Source organism: Westerdykella ornata (genome assembly GCF_010094085.1).
Source record: "Westerdykella ornata strain CBS 379.55 unplaced genomic scaffold EI97scaffold_23, whole genome shotgun sequence".
NCBI lineage: Eukaryota > Fungi > Ascomycota > Dothideomycetes > Pleosporales > Sporormiaceae > Westerdykella > Westerdykella ornata.
Window position 1 is genome coordinate 246532 of NW_022986873.1, and position 18954 is coordinate 265485.

An 18954-nucleotide genomic window follows, 5' to 3' on the forward strand; every position below is an offset into this window, starting at 1 on the left:
ATGGATCCGTTCCGTGGGTTTTGATCTTGAACCCTCTGTCACCCCTGATCGGTTCTCTCCGTCGATGAACTGGAAAGCGCCTTCCAAAACGCGTCATCTCATTCGATTTACTACGTGCCACTGTTTGAATGAGTGGTGTGAAAGTGTACATGATGATCTTTGTACATCTTGGCCGTGGACCTTTGTCTAGAATCTCCTAGCGCCCGAGCGCGAACAGCATTACTATTTCTTTAATTTTCTCTGTTGGTCCTTTCTCCACTTTTTGGGCATATATTGGCCGACTTCGATACCCTTTTGTTGCAGAGTTGTAGCGGGAGATTGAGTCGGAAGGGGGCAACTCACGTGCCCGGCGTGGGTTTATAGTGGAATTGTTAATGCAACTGGCCTTCCAGGCTGACGAATACGTATTCTCTACTCGTTTGGAACTCTTGACGCTAGCTGTGACCCTCGACCTGGTAGCTCCCTCGCGACCACGACCCATTGCGCGCTTCGAATTAGTAGTCTATCTAGTAGGGAAGGTGCCGTTTGGTGAAGACTAGGCCGGGGACTGCTGAGAGTTCACCGCTTCGCCAAATTGTCACCGAACGCCCGAATATCCACTCTCAGCTCCCCTGCCATGTGCTAAGGTCACCGTCGCTATGGAAAACAGGAGAGCGTGTTGGGTGTTTGCCTTGAGAGTTGCATGGCAGGGACGGCCATTTCTGTCACACAGTTTGGCCCGACTGACGTGAATGCAAAATGGACACACATGAGCTCTCGCATAACACATATATATATCCTCTTCTCTCCACGGATTGATCCCTTTTGGCTGCGTGTATTAATTCACGGTTCAACAACGAGGGTTTCTGGAGTCCTACCATACAATTCAACACCATGTATTTGTCCCTAGCAGCGCGACTTTCGCTAACCATACTCTTGGTCGCCACTCTATCCCAAGCCCATGCGACCACCATTGCTACCGCATCCTCCATCACCACAGCGCCATTTCCAGAACCCAGTACGGTGTGGGTCACTGTGACGGACTACACCACCGTCTACGTGCCCAGGACAAGGTACCGTTCGAGGTTTCCGACGAGAACAAGGACAAGGACAAGGACAAGGACGAGAACAAGAACAGGAACAAGAGCAAGATACCACACGAGGTTCCCAACGCTCGTCCCACCGAGGAATACTACGCGGATCGAATGTAGGACGGTGCCGCCTTCTACGCCGCTGATGGCGGAAACGGAAACACGGAGCACTGTCACTGCTTCTTGGGCACTGCCCACCGCATCTTTCGCTTCCGCCCAGTCATCCTCTCCGTTCGCTACCCCAATGGGTACAGTTGCTGCTTCTGCCAGGGGCCATGGCATCCTAACCATGCTCACAGGATTCTCATACCCGTCCCCGCGTCCGGCGACCCGAGCCGCCATGCAGACGCACACGCAAAAAAGACAGCCGGAGGAATGGGGGCAAGAGGAGGACCATGCGGGCCATGCGGACCATGCAGCGGTGCAAGGCGGGTTCATGGACGATGGCATGCCGTTTTACGCCTCTCCGGTGATAACCACGACTTCCGTCCGCCAGCGCCAGGGACCAACAAAGACGAGCGACGGGCCGTGGAAGCAGAGGGTGACGCAGGGAAATGGCGGCATGTGGGCGGAGGGCGTTCAGCACTGAAGATGCCATCTGGAAGGCGATCCAACTCTGTTCTTTTTGGGGGTTTCTTTTCTTGGACTCGGGTACAGTTAGTTACTCCGGGTCAGGTAGACGTACGTCATACGCTGGTGGCTTGTCAACGAGGGTTTCCTACTTTTGGAACGGAGGTTGAGGCGGTTACAGCTTAGTAGGGTCATCATATCCTCAAAGGCGCCTTGCAGTGTATGCCGGTATTCCTGGAGAGCCAGGAAGTATAGAATTCAAGCTTCACATATTATTCACTAGATCTCTCCATACTAATTGTATGCACATCGTCGGCGTAAGAATCTCTTTGAAGGAAGGGGGGGGGGGGGAAGATCATGATATTGATCATTTGTCGCCAGCTTCGGGCGTCGAATATCAGAGCCGGGAAGAGAAAACGCCAGACCGAGAACAATTTGAGCAACAAACCACCAAGCCCAGGTCCCGAAACGCATCCCAGGCAGTCATAGGGCCAAAGTAAACCGCAATGCACAAGGCTATCCACCCGCCATCTCGTGAAGTCATGATCCCTTCAACGCCAACCCATTCAGCCGATTCCAAAACTGTCTCGTTGCAAGCTTCAGGCCGCTACAGCCGCAATGGCGGCATCCTCGACGCGAGGGTGCGGCGGGACGCTTTTCCAGAACAAGCGAGCTTGTCGAAGCACGCGTCTTCGCGCTCGAAGCGCTTGGCTGTCGTTCCGGTTGGAGGCCCACAAGAGTCTTACAGCTGCTCCTGTTTCGCAATTTGTCCTGCTCCGTGGGCCTCGCCTCATGCTAATCGATACCGTGTTGGCGCTTGAGGTTTTCTAGATTGGCCTGGCGTTCGGCCAAGTCTGTTTGCGCCTTGATCATCTTGTCGGGCTGGTGGTATAATACTGAAGTACGTCAGTCTCTGAACCTAAACGCGGCAGCGGGGATGGTGTGATCCGTACCGACTAGGTAGCGGTTCTGAAAGTTGAAGCCGTTGAGCTTGTCGCAGGCCTGTTTGGCGTCCATTACGTCCTCATAGACGACGAACGCGGTGCCTTTTGTGTTACTGGCAATACCCTGGCGAATTTGGCTATGAAGCATCAGTTGCATGAACATGCATATGGGGATTTCCATGTCTGAAGACGAGGCGAGGCGCAGACGTACCGCACAGGACCGAACTTGCCGAATAGGTCGAAGAGCTCCTCGGCGGAGACGTTGAAGCTATCTTTGATGTTAGAATCGAAATGCAGGGTGTGGAAGCAGCGAAGAACTTGCCTCAAGTTCTTGACGAATAGAGCTCTGCAGGAAGCCGGTTAGCGAACATGTTGAGCCATGGTGGATGCTCGCGTGCACCAAGCCTTACCGATTTACTTCTGGGGCAAGCTTTCCGCCGCGACTCATACTTTGGCGACTGATGCGAAACGGGAGGAACGGAGGTGTTGCTGCAGAGCGAGGATCCACGTGTGGTGGGTGGGGGTGGGGAGTGTAGTGGTGAACTGGCGGAGGAGGTGTCGCGGAGGCGGAGAGGGCATGGGCAAGGTCCCTGACTAAGCAGCTAGTCACGTGGGATGATGTGGATGAGTAAGCGGCTTCTGCGGGAATCATGATCTATGCTGGCAGAAGGGCTGCTGCGGAGCTGGACAACGAGCGCCGGGGAGCTTCTACAGGTGGACGGAGCTGTGGCAGCTCTCACCATATAGTCGTGCAGAACAGAAACAGACGGCGAGGACAATTGCGCCGCTGGAGCCCAAGCACACAGCGTGCTCGAAACTGCGAGAGACCGTTACCCAAGTCACAGATCGGCCGTGCGCCTTTAACAAACCACCCACCTCCATCCGCATCCGCACCCGTGCTCTGCTCCCTCGACATCCATTCCCCTTCGCTGTCCCCGTCCGCGCTGCTCTCTCCCCTCTTCCTTAGTCCGAGACGCCCTTCCACGCCCTTCCACTTCGTCGGCGACTTGTGCTGGCCCAGCGGGAAGCGCTCGGCGTCTGGCGCGCCGCTCCGCTTGCTCTCTCCCGTCTGCGCGCTCTTGACTTTCTCTCCGCACGCGCCCCGCTGCACCTCCGAAGACCACACCCTCCATCCATCCTCCCACCGTCGCGCCCACGCTCGCTCGTCCGGCCGCCTCCCGGCTTCTCGACGTCGCAGGCTATGCTGTCTCTCGCCCGCTGCTGCATTGTCTGCTCCCGACGCGCCGCCGCCCCATAGAGCGGTTGAGACCTACTTCTGCAGACCACATCCTCCGATACTCCGCATACCGCCCCCGCCTACGTTGCGCGCCAGCAACTATCGCAATGAACGTGTCTGGGTTCAAGGTGCAATCTCCGAACTCCCCGCTGCCCGCCAATGCTCCTCAGCGACCTGGTTACGAGCCCATTTCGCCCATCCTCGCTCCCAGCAACGCGCCAGCGGCACACCCCGCCAGCGGCAATGAACACCTCCCACCACCCAGCGCCAAAGAGGTGAAAACCGCCGAGAAGCTCTCCTTGCGTAACGATAGAAGCATACCTTCTCCCCCTCATCTGCAGTCGCCGCCAGCTGCTCCCCGTGAGCCACTCCACTCTGCACCACTACCGCCGTCGAAACCGCGGCTCTCATCCGCGCTTGCATCACCCATATCTGCTCTCCAAAACGCCGCCCCCCCTTCCGCTGATGCCAGCCCTATTTCCCATTCGAGTCATCCCCCGCGAGACCGCATCTCTCTTCCGACCGAACCCGCTCCAGCATATGATGAACGCGCACGCAAGCATGGCCACGCGGAACCGGGGACCGCGTATGGCGACCGGACGCCAAAGCGTGCTCGTTCCAACGTCTTCTCTCATGATCAACAACGTCCGAGGCCTGCGACCAGTCACAGCCCAGGATGGTCGGACAACGCGCTGCGAACGACGGATAATGGCGTCCTTGCCGAAGACATCCAAGCTAAGAGGTTGTCGGAAGCCCAGCTCCTGCTTGACTTTGCAGCCAATGCGCCATATGCGGTCAAGCCGCATGTCCCGTTGCCAAAAAGGTGGAGCATTCCATATTCAGAGACGTCTGGGCAGCGTATCATACATGGAATGCCACCTCCGAGCGATGGCTATCTCCCGGTTCTGTATCATGAAGCCCAGACCAACGAGCACCTGTCTCCGAGGACCTCGCAGCTAGAACGACACCGTTGCGAAGCAAACGCTCTTGCTGCTTCCGCGCAAGAGTCAGCTACGTTCACTGTACAGAACCATACGCCTCCAGAGGACACCACGAGTGCAAGGCTCCATCAGAGTGTAGAGTGGGTCACCAACGGGGACGACAAAAGACCAAAGAAGCATCAAGGCTGGCCCAAGGGAAAACCCCGAGGTCCCCGAAATGTGTCTACCGTGGAGAAGAAGAAGAGGCCCGTTGCGAATGCCCAAATTCACGGCACAGGTCCCGCCCCTGGAAGTTCTGGGCTGGATCAGCTCTATTCCCCTCTAAGTCTTCCGCTGCATGTCGACGCCGTCTCCCAACAAGGTATTCCTAGCCAGATCGCGGTACCAGAACAAATTCCCAGCACCAAGGCGTTATCTTCTCGCCGCCTTTCTTGCTCCGATACTCTCCCCGCAGCGCAGAGTCCCCTACCGTCGACCACATCTTCACGTGCCCAGAGTGTTCCTCCGCATGCCGCCGCACTCATGGGTCCCGCTTGGACGGAAGGCACAGTCATGGACATCGACAAGCCGGGTGATGCTTCGCAAACCACCATTTGTGCTGGTTGCCACTCATCTGACTCTCTCACATCGATTGGCGATGGCGAACAGTGGATCAGCTGTGATGGGTGCAAAGGCTGGTTTCACTACGTATGTGCTGGTTTCAAGAGCGAACGAGAAGTCCGCGTCATTGACAAGTTCTATTGTGAGGGCTGTAAACCGAAATATGGCAATACGACCAGTAAGTCATATTCGCACCTTGGAACCAACATTCTAATATCGTTTCAGGACTGCGAAAGTCTTCGCGCGCCCATACTGCTGTTGATTACGCCGGCTTAAATGAAGGTATATTGAAAACGTCCGACGACAATCCGGAGCATCACTACATACAAGCTTTCAAAAATGGAGACTTCAAGTTCACCCCTGAGACATTCGCACGCCTGCCTCCTGAGTTCGTTACAGCAGACTTCATCGAGAAAATGAACGGCTTCACGGATCCCGTGGTTATTCCGGCGACTTTGAACCCCCGGCCGACGTATCCACCTTCTAACTCCTCCACGTCCGTGGCGGAGAAATTTTCACAGATGCATGATGCCGATGAAGAGACGTATGGCTTCGAACTGGTGCCAGACGATGGTCAAGACAAGATTGACATGGTCATACCAGACGGGCTGACTGTGCGTCGCGTGTCTGAGCTCTACGGACCGATGGAGACTGTCCCCGTCATCGATGTGAAGGCACAAGAAGGCGAAGATAAGCGTTGGACCATGGCCAAGTGGGCGGACTATTATGAGCAGCAGGGAGAAAAACCAGTCCGCAACGTAATAAGTCTTGAAGTATCTCGAAGCAGGTTGGGCAGATTGATCCGTCGACCCAAAGTCGTACGCGATATGGACCTTCAAGATTCGGTCTGGCCAGAAGACGACAAGATGCATGCGCCCCCAGTACAATTCTACTGTCTCATGTCAGTTGCAGATTGCTACACGGATTTCCATATCGACTTCGGCGGCTCGTCTGTGTACTACCATATTATCAAGGGAAGGAAGACGTTCTTTTTCATACCACCAACCAAGCAAAACCTCAAGAAATACGAGGATTGGTGCCTCTCCCCTAGGCAAAGCCACGAGTTCCTAGGGCAGCAGGTGAAAGAATGCTACCGGGTCGACTTGTATCCGGGAGACACAATGCTGATTCCTTCCGGTTGGATCCATGCTGTATGGACCCCCGAGGACAGCCTAGTCATTGGCGGAAATTATCTCACTCGCATACATTATGCCATGCAAATCAAAGTGGTTGAGATCGAGAAGAACACAAAGGTAGCCGCGAGATTTCGTTACCCGTTTTTCCAGAAGATTATGTGGCTTGCAGTCATCAAATATCTTCTCGAGGATCCTCTTCCTGCTGAGGTTGAAGAGCTGCTTTTGCGAGGAGAGGAATTCAAGCGGACAGTACCAATATTTTGCCAACCGGACAAGTTTGGCCACAACTCCGACCCGGGTCCGGAGAACTACAACATCCGATACTATCCCAAAGCTGAACTCGAAGGCCTCCCGGACCTGCTCAATTATATCTGGAGGACTGTATTGATATCCCTTGGCAAGGTGGAAGGCATCTCACAGCAGACTCGTAACGCGGTAACAAGGTCGATTCCTAAAGGTCATGGCGAGCCCTCAGATCTGGCTCGTCGTTTCGCCATGTGGGTTGCTTGGAAAAGGGGAAATGAAAAGCTTCCTCAATGGGCTCTACCCGATGCCACCCTATCGGATGCCGCAGACTCGCGAGGAGATAAGAAGCTGAGCAGCGCTCAGAGCAGAAAAGTGGAGCGGGAGTCTTGGAATGAGACGCTCAAGCTCGTCAGGGGTGGCGAGAGGCATTCATCTTTGCGAGCAAGAGCGTCGGAGCCTACGCTCAATGGTGACGTCCGCGGTCAGGGAGGGCCACCTGTGACGGGCTTCCTGCGCCCACACAAAGAACACGTTACTACCCCGAAGACCTCGCAACTCGGCCCGAAACGCATAGCTTGCGACGCTTGTCGCAAACGACGGATACGCTGCAAGCACAAGGATGAGTTGGTAGAATCGCCTCAATCCAGTGCGTCGGGAACCGTTCCTCCGAATGCAACGGCATCCAGCTCACCCCCTAGCACCTCCATTGGGAACCTGGCTATGCGACGGTACAGCGATGCCGATATTCCGTCCGCTTCCCTAACATACTCTTCTCTCTACGATGTACAAGGCAGCACGAATGGTGGACCCCTCTCAACAGATTTGACGGTCGATTCGCTCGCCAGCAAGTCCGGTCGCGTAAAAGCCTGTGCGGACTGTCGCAAGAGCAAGGTATGTCGCCAATTGTCCTCTGATAACGGAGCTAACTTGATCCAGCGTCGTTGCATCCATGACGAGTACGGAAATGTTGACCCTGTCAAGGCTGCTGAGGCACCTATCCCTCGGGGCTCCGCTACTAAGAAACGCCGCGTCAGCGAGCATGAGGATGGTGAGGCCCTTACAAAGAAAATGAAGATGGAGTCATTTGCCGGTCTTGTGAATGGCGAAGTATCACATTGGAATCGCTACCCCCTACAGAAGCCTCGTCTTACAAGCGCCTCGGATTCGCAGGACGAGATGACGATGGACTCGGCGCGGAGCACTAGGGATCCTCGTTCTCTTCTAGGACCGCCTTTGGCTGAAGAGCAGACAGGTGGTGTCGTTACGCAAGTCGTGCGTCCAATGTCCGCTTCAAAATCCGTTTCTAAAGAGCCGGTCTACTGTTCCATTGAGAACGTCCAAGAGGAGGTTGTCACTTCGGGCCCGGTGGACCCTCTTTTGCTTAACCCAGAACCAAGAACCCCACGGGCAACAAACAACGCGGCCAATGGCATCCACGCTGCACCTGAAAGCTCTCCTATCCAGAATGGTGGTCGCGCTCGCGGCCTACATTCATGGAATGGGAGGACCACGACACCGAAGATTACTCCGCGCGGAAGAAACCGTCGAGACAGCAAGGACTCTCCGAGAGGTGAACCAAAATCCGATCCGAAGGCGCGTGCCAGTCCCCCCAAGACGGGGTCAAGCGAAGACATGGCCAGCATTGCCTTAGCCTTGAAATTGCAGATGGAGGAGCATGGCCTTCGTAGGCGAAGCAAGTAACCAACTCCCGCAATCAGGCGGTTTTCCGAAACTCCTCACCCTTTACGTTCTCTTTTCTCCTTCCCGATTGCATTTCCTGGCGTCCGCTTCACCATTCTGTTTTCTTTATCCACGGTAGGCGTTAAAAGGTGACACATATACCCAACAGACATCCCTCACAGGGTTGGGATAAGCTTTTGCTATCTTTCATCCGCTCGGATGCGGCGTCTTCGGGAAAGGATGGGTGTACCTCATGTATCGGTTACAGTCAACAGGATTCCGGGATGTCCTTTGTCATCATTTGTATATGAGCTTGCGGCGCCATTCGCATCATAATATTAAATCAAAGTGGCTTTGATCAGTGGCATATCTCCCTGTGTCGTTGTCGTTCCGAAGCTCCCATGGTGGGATCCCACGGGTTTGCTGATGGTCATCTTCAAGACAAGTCAAGGAGCAGGTGGTGCATGGCCCCCGCGCTGCTTGGTCACCCGCACCCAACGACGGCTTTGATATGGGAACATGTTACAACCACCAAAATGTCCCGTGGTGCTGCTGATGTGAAGAGCGCGTGCTCCTCCGGAACAGAGGCGGCATATCTGACATTTCGCTCTAGTAAACCGCTGACGTTCTTTGTCTTAGACGTCAAAGTGATCAAGTGTAGAGCAGACATTTCCCTATAAGATGAACCTCCTCGTTGTTGAAGGATGGCATGAACGCATCCAAAACGTACGATACCATAGCAACGCTGGAGTACGAGTGCGCTATACGACAGGTCAGGATGTGTTGGATCACGCTCAGCCCTAAAGGACCGGAGAACGGTGGATACCACCACGGCCACCATTTCCACCGCCATCACCATGAACACTCCAGTCGCAGCACTTCTATTGAGCACCTCATCCGGCGAGACCAAAGCCATCCGTCCCTGGAGAACCCAATTCCCACAAGTCAGCATGAGAGGAGTCGTCGGGAAAGAATCCGTGTCATAACGTTGGACGCTGGTCATCCTCATCACCACCACGGACATCATCATTACCATGATGTACACCCTCTACGGATGCACCCCATTCCAGTGAAACTCCACGGACCCGGGAGAAGACGAGCACCGGTGCCTCCAAGGCGGTCGCCTCCCAGTAACTGTCCAGGTGCCAGCTCGGCGCCAGAACCCATATATCGCATACAGCCCATCCCCAAGCCTAGCCCCATCCCAGACCCCATATACCGTATACAGCCGGTCCCAAAACCCAGCCCTGTTCCCGAGCCCATCTATCGTATACAACCCATCTCCGAGCAGCCAGACTCCCGAGTGCAAGAGATCCGCGAGACGACGAGGTTCGCACTTCGAGAGGTGAAGCCGGAGCGGCGGACACGGCTCCGCAGGGTGGCCGGGTACGAGGTACTGAGCAGACAGGTGCCATGGAACTGGGATTGTGTGAGCAGGAGCACTTCCTAGGCTTCGTGGGAGTAGAGGGAGCAGTAGGAGTGATCCGCGGAGCTGAAGGCTGCAATGATGCTTGCGACAGCTTGACGAACGAGCCCGTGCTGTTCTGCCAAGCCTAACATTTGGAGCTCCGCAACCAACACCTCTACCGGTCACCACCACCATTACAGACACAACATTCACCCACTCCTCAACCCTATTCTACTGCGGATCCAGCTTTGGCCACTTCTTCTTTCTAATTGCGCTCTACCGTCTCTCGTCGCTATCTCCCCGCCATGGATTCATTAGTCGCCCAGTATACGCGACCTGCCCACGCCGACGAAGGCCAGTCCTACGAAGAGCAGCAGGAGCTTGCGCGAACCACCCCAGAACTGTCCCTCAAGTTTGCACTACCGCCAGTAGCCCAGGTAAGCCCTCTCAGCTAGTCGAACTCGGGGTCCATGCCACTCTACCACACCGTATGGGATAGCTGACCGCAGCTCCAGTCTTCATCATGGCTCCGTGCAATGACGGACGACTACTCCAACCCGAACTGCCCAATCAAGATAGCGCACGGCACAACGACGCTGGCTTTCAGGTTCAAGGGCGGCATCATCGTGGCGACGGACTCGAGGGCGACGGCAGGAAACTGGATCGCCAGTCAGACGGTGAAGAAGGTGATTGAGATCAACAACTGCCTGCTCGGTACTATGGCTGGCGGCGCCGCTGTAAGCAGAAATGGTTATCATTAACACATCCGAACGAGGCTGATTGATCCAGGATTGCCAATACTGGCTGGCGTATTTGGGCATGCAGTGCCGCCTCCACGAACTGCGACACAAGCGCCGCATTTCGGTTGCCGCGGCGTCAAAGATCCTCGCCAATCTCGTCTACTCATACAAGGGAATGGGGTTGAGCATGGTACGTTGATTTCACCTGCTTGGGGTCCGTTCAAAGCTAATCATGGCAGGGGACCATGTGCGCTGGGGTAACGCCACAGGAAGGGCCAGCCCTCTACTACATCGACAGTGATGGAACACGTCTTGCGGGGAATCTGTTCTGCGTTGGTTCGGGTCAAACATTTGCGTACGGTGTGCTTGATGCCGAGTACAGCTACGATCTCTCGGACGAGGATGCGCTCGAGCTGGGTCGCCGGAGCATCCTCGCCGCGACCCACCGTGACGCCTACTCCGGTGGCTTCATCAACCTATACCATGTCAAGGAAGATGGCTGGGTCAAGCATGGCTTCAACGATACCAACCCAATCTTCTGGAAGACTAAGTTGGAGAAGGGTGAGTTCTCGAACGTCACTGCGGATCTGGAGTAAGGTGACCACCGGAGCGGGTCGAGGGAATACCTGGTAGCGCATGGGGTTGAGGAGTTACTTGTGCATTTTGGCAGCCAAACTACAAAGTAGTGGCTGCCTGTGTAATGAATAGGTTTACGATAAAAACCACTGCCTGCCTACAACCATCAACCCAGCGTCTTTGCGCTCTTTTGCCTCTCCATGACTTTCAGTACATCTGCCACGCTGTTCTTGCCCCCTTTCTTCTTCTTGCCTCCGCGCTTTCTTTTCTTCGACGGCCCGCCTCTGTGGCTCCCGTCATCCTCGTCATCGTCAGCACCCAGACCCTTCCACTCTGAGAACTTGACCTTCTCGCCCTCCATCTCCATTTCTTCGGCGTCTTCGAATCTACTTGCGCCAAAGCCCAGATCCAAATCGTCCATGTCTCGATCACGAGCGGCGAGCTCAGCAGCGCGCTTGGCGAGCCGAGCTTCCTCGGAGTCCTGAAGGAGTGAGGAGCTCACGTCGAGCGTCCGGACCTTCTTGAGGGCCGCAAGTACGGTTGCATCGGCGGCGTCCTTCTCCCTTTCCTTGCCGGCAGCCGGCGTGTCGTTGAAGTAATTTCGGCGGGGGCGGGATACAGCTGGCTCGGTGGAAACCTTGGATTCCACACTGGACTCCTCTGGAGGTGCCGCTTCTCCTTCTTCCTCTTTACCAGCTTCTTCTGCATTGGGACCCTTGTCCGCGATCGCCACCGCCTGATCGTCCTCCTCCTCGTCGTCTGACGAGGCATCGTCTTCGCCATCACCCTGGATGGCCGCAAGTGGATTGTAGTTGGAGCCCACCCCGGCGAAGATATCATCGTCGTCGTCTTCCGAATCATGTTTCTGCGGAGGGGGCGGAGTGTCTTGCTTGAGGTGCAAAGGCTCCTCCTCGACGTCGTGCCCGCGCTCCACCTCGGGCTGCTGAACCTGCTGCTTCCTCACCTTCCTTTTCTCCTTGCCGTTTGCATCTGTGATGATAAGAACTTCTCTCCCACTAGCGTCGATCTCGATTCTCGTCGTCTCTCCGCCTGGGCCAACTTTGCGAAAACCCGGTCCCAGACTGGGGTACTTTTTTGCGTGCTCTGCAGCCGCCGCCTCAGCTGCGGCTTTTCTCTGTGCTTTCAATTCGGCCAAGATGGCGTCTCTGCTCCTCTTGACGCCGGCGACCGGGGGCGGGGGTGCCCTCTCCCCTTTCTTCTCCACCTTTTCCCTCACGACCGGCGCAATATCTTGCTGGACTAACTCATCGAGCTCATCTTCGGCCTCAGAACCCGGTGTCCCCGTCCGTCCGCCTTTAGTAGCACGCTCCGCCAAACTGACCTCCCCTTTCCTAACCTTCTCCAGCAGCTTCCTATCCAACCCCTTGACCAGGTGTGTCGCCGAGAGGTCTCCACCGGCAATCTCCTGAACGAGATGATCAAACGTCTCCCGATTGATCTGGCCCTCCTTCATCGCCTCCTCCAACGCTTTCACCCGCTGCGCCACCTCGTTCTGCTTTCCCCCCTCATCATCCTCTTCCCCTTCCCCTTCCCCTTCTCTTCCTCCCTCGCGGTCCTTGGTCCGATCGCGGTATCCGGCAGCGAGCTTGACGCCCTTGGGCAACGAGGACTTGAACTTCTTCTGCTGGGTGCCCGAACCCGGCTGCTTGCCATTGTTGTTGCGTTCGGCGAGCTGGCGCGCGAATTCGGCGGATCCGGAGTGACGACGGCCCACCTGGCGCGGCGTCATGGGGAAGAAGGCGGCGGAGCGCTTGCGGGCGCCCAGGGCGGGCGTCGCGGACGGACGGGTGGTCGGCGGGCTGGCTGCAGTGGAGACTGCGGCGGCTGCGGCGCCATCTTTCTTTTGTGAGTTGCTGAGGAGCAAGCTGCGGAATTGTTGATTGTTCATGGTGGGCTCCAATCTTAGGAGGAGCAAGTCGTGTTTGAAGATGGCATTGAAGCTTTGGTTTACACAGTACATAGGTTCGGCCCAAGCCATTTGTGCCAAGGCCTGGGGATCCATGGCGCCGGTGGACGCTAGCATCCCGCTCTAACCGCACTCTGGTAGCCTTGCTCTGCAGCCGTGGAGATCAGTGGAGCGCTCACAACAAGGTCCTGATCCGCCAGGATTAATGGACTAGATTTAGACTACATACTATAGTGCTACTGCTGTGGTATGGTTTTATATTACTGGAATAGCGATCCACCGATGCTGTCGATCGTGTGCATACTCCCGACGGCTCCTTGATTTCTTCCTCTGCAAGATGACGATGACGATGCTCTGCAGAGGCATACTAATAGTGCAGGACAGCCCAACCCTTCTTCCTTCGCTCTTCTCATCTGCGAGCACCATGGGGATCCTCCCTTTCCTTCTTGCATCCGCATCATGCATCGCCTCGACTTTCTGCCAAAACAACTCGGTCACCACCACCTTCACCAATCCCATCTTGGATGCAGTAGGTGCTGACCCGTACGTGAGCTGGCGGTGCGGGTACTCCTTTACAGTGAATGAGTTGCTAACATCTGCCAGCTGGGTCATACGCCATGATGGGTATTATTACATGACGTACACCACCAACGACGACATAACACTGCTTCGAAGTCGGCTCCTAACGTACGTGCGCACCCTGAATCGTCCGAGCTCCCTTGTATCCTTTGAATGAATCCTTCCATCGTGTGTCATGTTTCGACCGCCTAACCTAACTCTAGAAACTGGAATGACGCCGAGAGAAGAGTCATCTTCAAGCCTCCACCCGGGCTGAATTACTCGACCGACATCTGGGCTCCCGAGCTTCACCACCTGTCCGGTAACTGGTATGTCATCTTCACTGCCGACCCTCGTTACGACAATCCCCCACCAGAAGTCGACATGCTATGTGTCTTCAACTGCCCCGCCGTGCATCATCGCATGTTTGTGTTAGAAGGGACGGGCACAGATCCTTGGGCAGCCGAGTACGAGTACAAGGCCCAACTCGACACGTACGACCAGTTCGCCATCGATGGGACGTACTTCCAGCATGACGGCAACCTGTACCATACATACAGTTGTTGGTCCGAAGCCTACGACGCCTGGCCAGCCAACCTCTGCATCACCAAGATGTCGAATCCCTGGACGGTATCTTCACCCTTGTCGGAACGGCAGATCATCTCGGTGCCCACGAATCCATGGGAAAAGACTCCCTACGGTAGGCGGGTCAACCATCGCCTCTCAACAAACGAGGGTCCCCAGCAACTCACGAATCCAGAGACTGGCCAGATTTTCCTCATCTTCAGTGCTGGCCGCTCGGATAATCGTAACTATTGCCTCGGCCAGCTGTCCCTTGTTGGTGATGACCCGATGGATCCACACAGTTGGAAGAAGCACAATGACGGCTGCGTATTCTACCAGAATGCCGAGGAGGGGGTTTACGGGGTCGGTCATGCGAGCTTCGTGCAAAGTCCGGACGGCACAGAAGACTGGATTGTGTACCACGGGATGCAGGATCCAGCGAACGGTTGGGCGGCCCGTACCATTCGAGCACAGAGGTTCAGCTGGAATGAGGATGGAACGCCTAACTTCCCGCGCCCAGGGTACGGGCCGTATCACGTTCCGAGTGGTCAGGTGGGAGACAAGTCATGCTAGAGGAGCTTCTATAGCCCGACTAATCGGGAATATCGATTCAAAAGGTTGACGGTCCTTGCTTGGAGTGATGAAGCGAACCGGTATGAAGTAATGCGGGGAATTGTCATCCCTTGAGGGCAGCATGTGTCCTGGCGGCAATCCTCTGCCTGTGCTTCTCTGTAGCTTCCTCGATCTTGTTCTTCCTCCAGGTGCATTCTTCGGCGAAGTCGCACACTCTACATTTGAAAGCCTCTTCCACTTCGACGCCGACGGCCTCACGTTTGCCCTTCCACCAGCTCATCTCCTTGGAGGTGTACTCGTCAATGGCGACTGCGTCGTAGACGAAGAGCTCGCTTCCAATGACCTCCCCAGACCTCGAGTAGCGGAATTCAGCCCGTAAGATGTCGCTAACGGCGCCTACCGTCTCGCTGAACTCGGTGACCATGAGAGACCATAGTGAAGATAGGTTGTTGTAAGAATGGAGCTCGGATAGTTCCCCAGAGGAACCAGTGAATTCGGCTAGGAATGTATCCGTGAAGTGACTGAGAGGTTGCAGATCATAGCGCCCAAATACTGTATCAGCGTCCACGCCATTGGAAGCGAGTGATCCCAGCAGTTTCCGATAAAGCATCAGCTGCATCCAGGTCGGCCTCAAGCTGGGCCCCGCCGGTACCGTTTTCACGCCCCTCGTCTTGACATCTGCGATATACACGGTATGCTTTGGTGTTTGATCGCCGGTGGGCCCTTTCCCGTTGCCCTCAGCATTGGCAAAAGCGAACTCTATGGTTGTCTGGCCATGAGCATCAACCTTCCCCGGCTTCGCGAGCGCATCTTCAAATGCCGGATCAGGGCTTGTATAGGAAAGCTCGTCGATGACTCCATTGACCACTTGCCCTTCAATGACTCCCCATATCTCCAGCTCACGTGTCAAACCCGTCTCCCGTAGCGTGCGCAAGCCTGATATGGTATTCCAGAGTCTCAGAGCAAACCGGTCCTCGTTGCTTCGGGTCTCCACCGGTACGAACACATGCACCTGCTCTTCCAACTCCCTGTGGACCTTGGAGCCTTGCTTCATAGCCGTGGTTCGAGGCTTCCGGCCATATTTGGTCAGCACAAACCAGTATTGCAGCTCGCACCAGGCAGGGGAGACCAGGTCGGTCACAGAAAGTGGCTTTTGTGGTTTCGTGCGGAATCGTTCAAGTGGGGAGCGCGTATCGTCGGTCGAGCTGCCGTCTGAAGGCACGCGCGAGCCGTCAGGCGGCTCAGGTTGGCCTGCTTGTTCGGCGACAGAGCGGTCATGGGCTGCCGGGTGCTGTCAGTGAGTCAGTCCATTCAGAGCAAGGGCCGTGGTATTGCACTCTGAAGGGCACTTACCCCTCGCCGTGCTGTCCAACGCGATGTGACCTTGTTTCTCAGCTGAAGCGGTGCACTCGACCTGGGCACACTGAAGCTCAACCACTGCACCCTTCTTGAGCCACACCAGGGCAGAGGGTGGCGAACGATGTATAAGTACTGCCGGCCCTGCTTCAGGGCCATCCTCGGGGCTCGTATAAACCAAACTTCTTTCTGTGGGAGCTGTAGCCGCTATATCGTTGAGCAAGTTGCCAATTAGAACGTCTTCCTCAGCGTCGAAGTCGGACCCATACTCGCTGGTCACAACATCAATGTCGGAGCCATAGTCGCTACTAGCGTCCAGCGAGGTCATCGAGAGTAATGCCAGCGCGGACTTGCCATTATGGAACGCGTCTGTCGAAGTGTACTGGAGTGCAAATTCAATGAGGAACCTTGGAAGCCTTCGGTGAACGTGGGCGGCTTGGGTCTGGTGGGTGCCTAGGTGTGGCGGCTGGGGTCGATGCGCGCACCCGTGATGTCACGACGGAGAGCGTAGAGATGCGACGCGCTAAAGCAAATCAACACGGCGAATTTCCAAAACGCGTGTCCAACATGCAACAGCTTTGGAATCACAGGATTACTGCAACTATTCATCACAGAAAGCAAAGAAGTCATTGAAAGTAGTCGAAATGACTAGTCGTCAATCCATTGCAGTGACGCATCACTGATTATGGGGATATACATGTCAGCACTGCTATCTGCACCAGTGCACCCGAAACCCAGAGAAAACCGTGACCCGTGATGAGACCCTAAACGCCAGAGACAGAAAGTGCCAACCCAATCATGGTGCCATGACCGCACGAGGCAATGCTCGTCGGTGGTGATCATGTTGGTGCGAGAAGGAAAGACGTCTAACCACGCTCACCACGGAGGCGACGAGCGAGCTGGATATCCTTGGACTCTGCAGGCCATGTTAGCGATGTCATGGGAGATGATGAAGCACGGCGGGCAACTCACGGATGGTGACACGCTTGGCGTGGATGGCGCAGAGGTTGGTATCCTCGAAGAGAGAGACGAGGTAGGCCTCGACGGACTCCTGGAGAGCACCGATGGCGGAAGACTGGAAGCGGAGGTCCGACTTGAAGTCCTGGGCGATCTCACGAACAAGGCGCTGGAAGGGCAGCTTGCGGATGAGGAGCTCGGTCGACTTCTGGTAGCGACGGATCTCACGGAGAGCGACGGTACCAGGCTTGTAGCGGTGGGGCTTCTTGACACCGCCGGTGGAGGGGGCGGACTTGCGGGCAGCCTTGGAGGCGAGCTGCTTACGAGGGGCCTTGCCACCAGTGGACTTGCCTGCAGCAGACTGTTAGCGACGATGCTTCATGAAGATGTTTATTGTTGTTGTTGTTGGGTGGTGGTGTCGTGGCAGTGCCAAGGCATCGCGATGTCTACTGAGGTGAAGGTGGCGCGACACCAGCGACGCACCAATACCAAAGCGACGATGCAGCGATGCACCCAAAGCACAGGAGCAGTGCGGGAGAACTTACGAGCTGTCTGCTTGGTACGGGCCATGGCTGATGAGTTTGTTGATGATAAAAAAAAGTCGGTTGTTGTTGATGGGGATTTGGATGCGCAAGTGGCAAAAGCGGTTGTTGAGGCGCGGGTTGTGGGTGGATTGGTGGATGGTGGATGGTGGATGGGGAGAGAGAGAAAGAAGGAGGCAGAGGGGCGGGCGGGCAGGGCCTTTTGTACGCGGCGCGGCGGGGGCGGCTGCCTGCGAGATCACACAGAATAATAATGATTGTGAGCTTTTAGCGCGGATTTTTGCTGGGCGCGGCAGGTTTGGGAGGCGCGTGGGCGGGAAGGCGCCTGGTTTGCAGCGCTTTGAAAATCAAAATCAGAGCCCTTTGGTGGGCCCGTGCGTTTTTGTTCCTTCCCATCTGAGACGCGCGATTGATCCATTGATCATTGATCCCCCCAATTGATCCTGCCCACAACAGACGGCGCACGGGCCCCCGCGCCGTACCGAGGGGTCTGGTGTGTGTGATCCGACGCGCGACCCTCGCCCATTATAAGCACTGCGCGCCCGCCCTCCACCAGACGCCTTTCTCTCCATCCCCCATCCCACTCCACTCGCACCAACAACAACTGCCTCACTACCGTGCCTTGCACCCCCGCGCAAACCAACCCTCTTCACTTCCTCTCACTTCAACAACAACAACAACTTCTTCTATCAACATGACTGGACGTGAGTCTTCCCCAGTTGCCTTCACTGTCCCGAACAATCACTGACGCCCTCTGCAACAGGCGGCAAAGGTGGCAAGGGCCTCGGCAAGGGTGGAGCCAAGCGTCACCGAAAGATTCTTCGCGACAACATCCAGGGCATCACCAAGCCCGCTATCCGCCGTCTCGCCCGCCGTGGTGGTGTCAAGCGTATCTCGGCCATGATCTACGAGGAGACCCGCGGTGTCCTCAAGACCTTCCTTGAGAGCGTCATCCGCGACGCCGTCACATACACTGAGCACGCCAAGCGCAAGACCGTCACCTCGCTCGACGTCGTCTATGCCCTCAAGCGACAAGGACGTAAGTCGCCTCGCCGCACGATTCCCTCCAAGCACGCGTCTGACATGAGTCACAGGCACCCTCTACGGTTTCGGTGGTTAGATTGCTTTCTGTTTTCCCTTTCGTGTTCCGACTTTTTGACCGACACCATACTACTGGTCGCGTCTGGTGCTGGGTGGGATTGGGTCTGCCTGTATCATAGGCTTTACGGAGTTTACGGTTATGGTTCAAACATGGAATGATACCTGCATAATTGTTCACTTTTGTTCCTCTTGCCATTGCCTCTTGCCGTGAAGGTTGGCTGCAGGTGT

General features: G+C 55.8%; 9 protein-coding genes across 9 annotated transcripts; 5 read left to right on the forward strand and 4 right to left on the reverse strand.

Annotated features, from left to right (window-relative positions):
- Positions 1 to 1368: 1368 nt before the first annotated feature.
- On the forward strand, positions 1369 to 1659 carry EI97DRAFT_435618 (uncharacterized protein; the record flags this gene model as incomplete). The annotated part of the gene is made up of 1 exon (XM_033798904.1): positions 1369 to 1659. A coding segment is annotated over one exon (291 nt), but the record flags the coding sequence as incomplete, so codon positions are not given.
- Positions 1660 to 2435: 776 nt separating this feature from the next.
- EI97DRAFT_460647 (uncharacterized protein) lies at positions 2436 to 3032 on the reverse strand (the record flags this gene model as incomplete). Its single annotated transcript, XM_033801128.1, has 4 exons — positions 2436 to 2536; positions 2594 to 2721; positions 2796 to 2930; positions 2995 to 3032. 4 exons carry the CDS (start codon positions 3030 to 3032, stop codon positions 2436 to 2438), a joined length of 402 nt encoding a protein of 133 aa, XP_033651511.1.
- Positions 3033 to 3928: 896 nt separating this feature from the next.
- Positions 3929 to 8445, forward strand: EI97DRAFT_444528 (uncharacterized protein; the record flags this gene model as incomplete). The annotated part of the gene is made up of 3 exons (XM_033799907.1): positions 3929 to 5540; positions 5588 to 7635; positions 7681 to 8445. 3 exons carry the CDS (start codon positions 3929 to 3931, stop codon positions 8443 to 8445), a joined length of 4425 nt encoding a protein of 1474 aa, XP_033651512.1.
- A 1561-nt stretch (positions 8446 to 10006) lies between these two features.
- EI97DRAFT_140485 (proteasome-domain-containing protein) lies at positions 10007 to 11241 on the forward strand. Its single transcript, XM_033793198.1, has 4 exons — positions 10007 to 10269; positions 10348 to 10569; positions 10622 to 10762; positions 10812 to 11241. Exons 1-4 carry the CDS (start codon positions 10138 to 10140, stop codon positions 11166 to 11168), a joined length of 852 nt encoding a protein of 283 aa, XP_033651513.1. The 5' UTR covers positions 10007 to 10137; the 3' UTR covers positions 11169 to 11241.
- EI97DRAFT_435621 (uncharacterized protein) lies at positions 11214 to 13283 on the reverse strand. Its single transcript, XM_033798905.1, has one exon. The coding sequence runs from the start codon at positions 13169 to 13171 to the stop codon at positions 11315 to 11317; it is 1857 nt and encodes a 618-aa protein (XP_033651514.1). The 5' UTR covers positions 13172 to 13283; the 3' UTR covers positions 11214 to 11314.
- Positions 13284 to 13499: 216 nt separating this feature from the next.
- EI97DRAFT_460651 (alpha-N-arab-like proteininofuranosidase) lies at positions 13500 to 14770 on the forward strand (the record flags this gene model as incomplete). Its single annotated transcript, XM_033801129.1, has 3 exons — positions 13500 to 13618; positions 13679 to 13762; positions 13858 to 14770. The coding sequence occupies 3 exons, from the start codon at positions 13500 to 13502 to the stop codon at positions 14768 to 14770; spliced, it is 1116 nt and encodes a 371-aa protein (XP_033651515.1).
- Positions 14771 to 14821: 51 nt separating this feature from the next.
- EI97DRAFT_140557 (uncharacterized protein) lies at positions 14822 to 16403 on the reverse strand. The gene is made up of 2 exons (XM_033793199.1): positions 16124 to 16403; positions 14822 to 16061 (listed from the first exon to the last, which is right to left on the reverse strand). The coding sequence occupies exons 1-2, from the start codon at positions 16283 to 16285 to the stop codon at positions 14874 to 14876; spliced, it is 1350 nt and encodes a 449-aa protein (XP_033651516.1). The 5' UTR covers positions 16286 to 16403; the 3' UTR covers positions 14822 to 14873.
- Positions 16404 to 16917: 514 nt separating this feature from the next.
- On the reverse strand, positions 16918 to 17750 carry EI97DRAFT_423387 (histone-fold-containing protein). The gene is made up of 3 exons (XM_033797111.1): positions 17629 to 17750; positions 17099 to 17434; positions 16918 to 17042 (listed from the first exon to the last, which is right to left on the reverse strand). The coding sequence occupies exons 1-3, from the start codon at positions 17651 to 17653 to the stop codon at positions 16993 to 16995; spliced, it is 411 nt and encodes a 136-aa protein (XP_033651517.1). The 5' UTR covers positions 17654 to 17750; the 3' UTR covers positions 16918 to 16992.
- A 279-nt stretch (positions 17751 to 18029) lies between these two features.
- EI97DRAFT_469214 (histone-fold-containing protein) lies at positions 18030 to 18745 on the forward strand (the record flags this gene model as incomplete). Its single annotated transcript, XM_033801703.1, has 3 exons — positions 18030 to 18329; positions 18389 to 18664; positions 18720 to 18745. Exons 1-3 carry the CDS (start codon positions 18320 to 18322, stop codon positions 18743 to 18745), a joined length of 312 nt encoding a protein of 103 aa, XP_033651518.1. The 5' UTR covers positions 18030 to 18319.
- Positions 18746 to 18954: the final 209 nt, after the last annotated feature.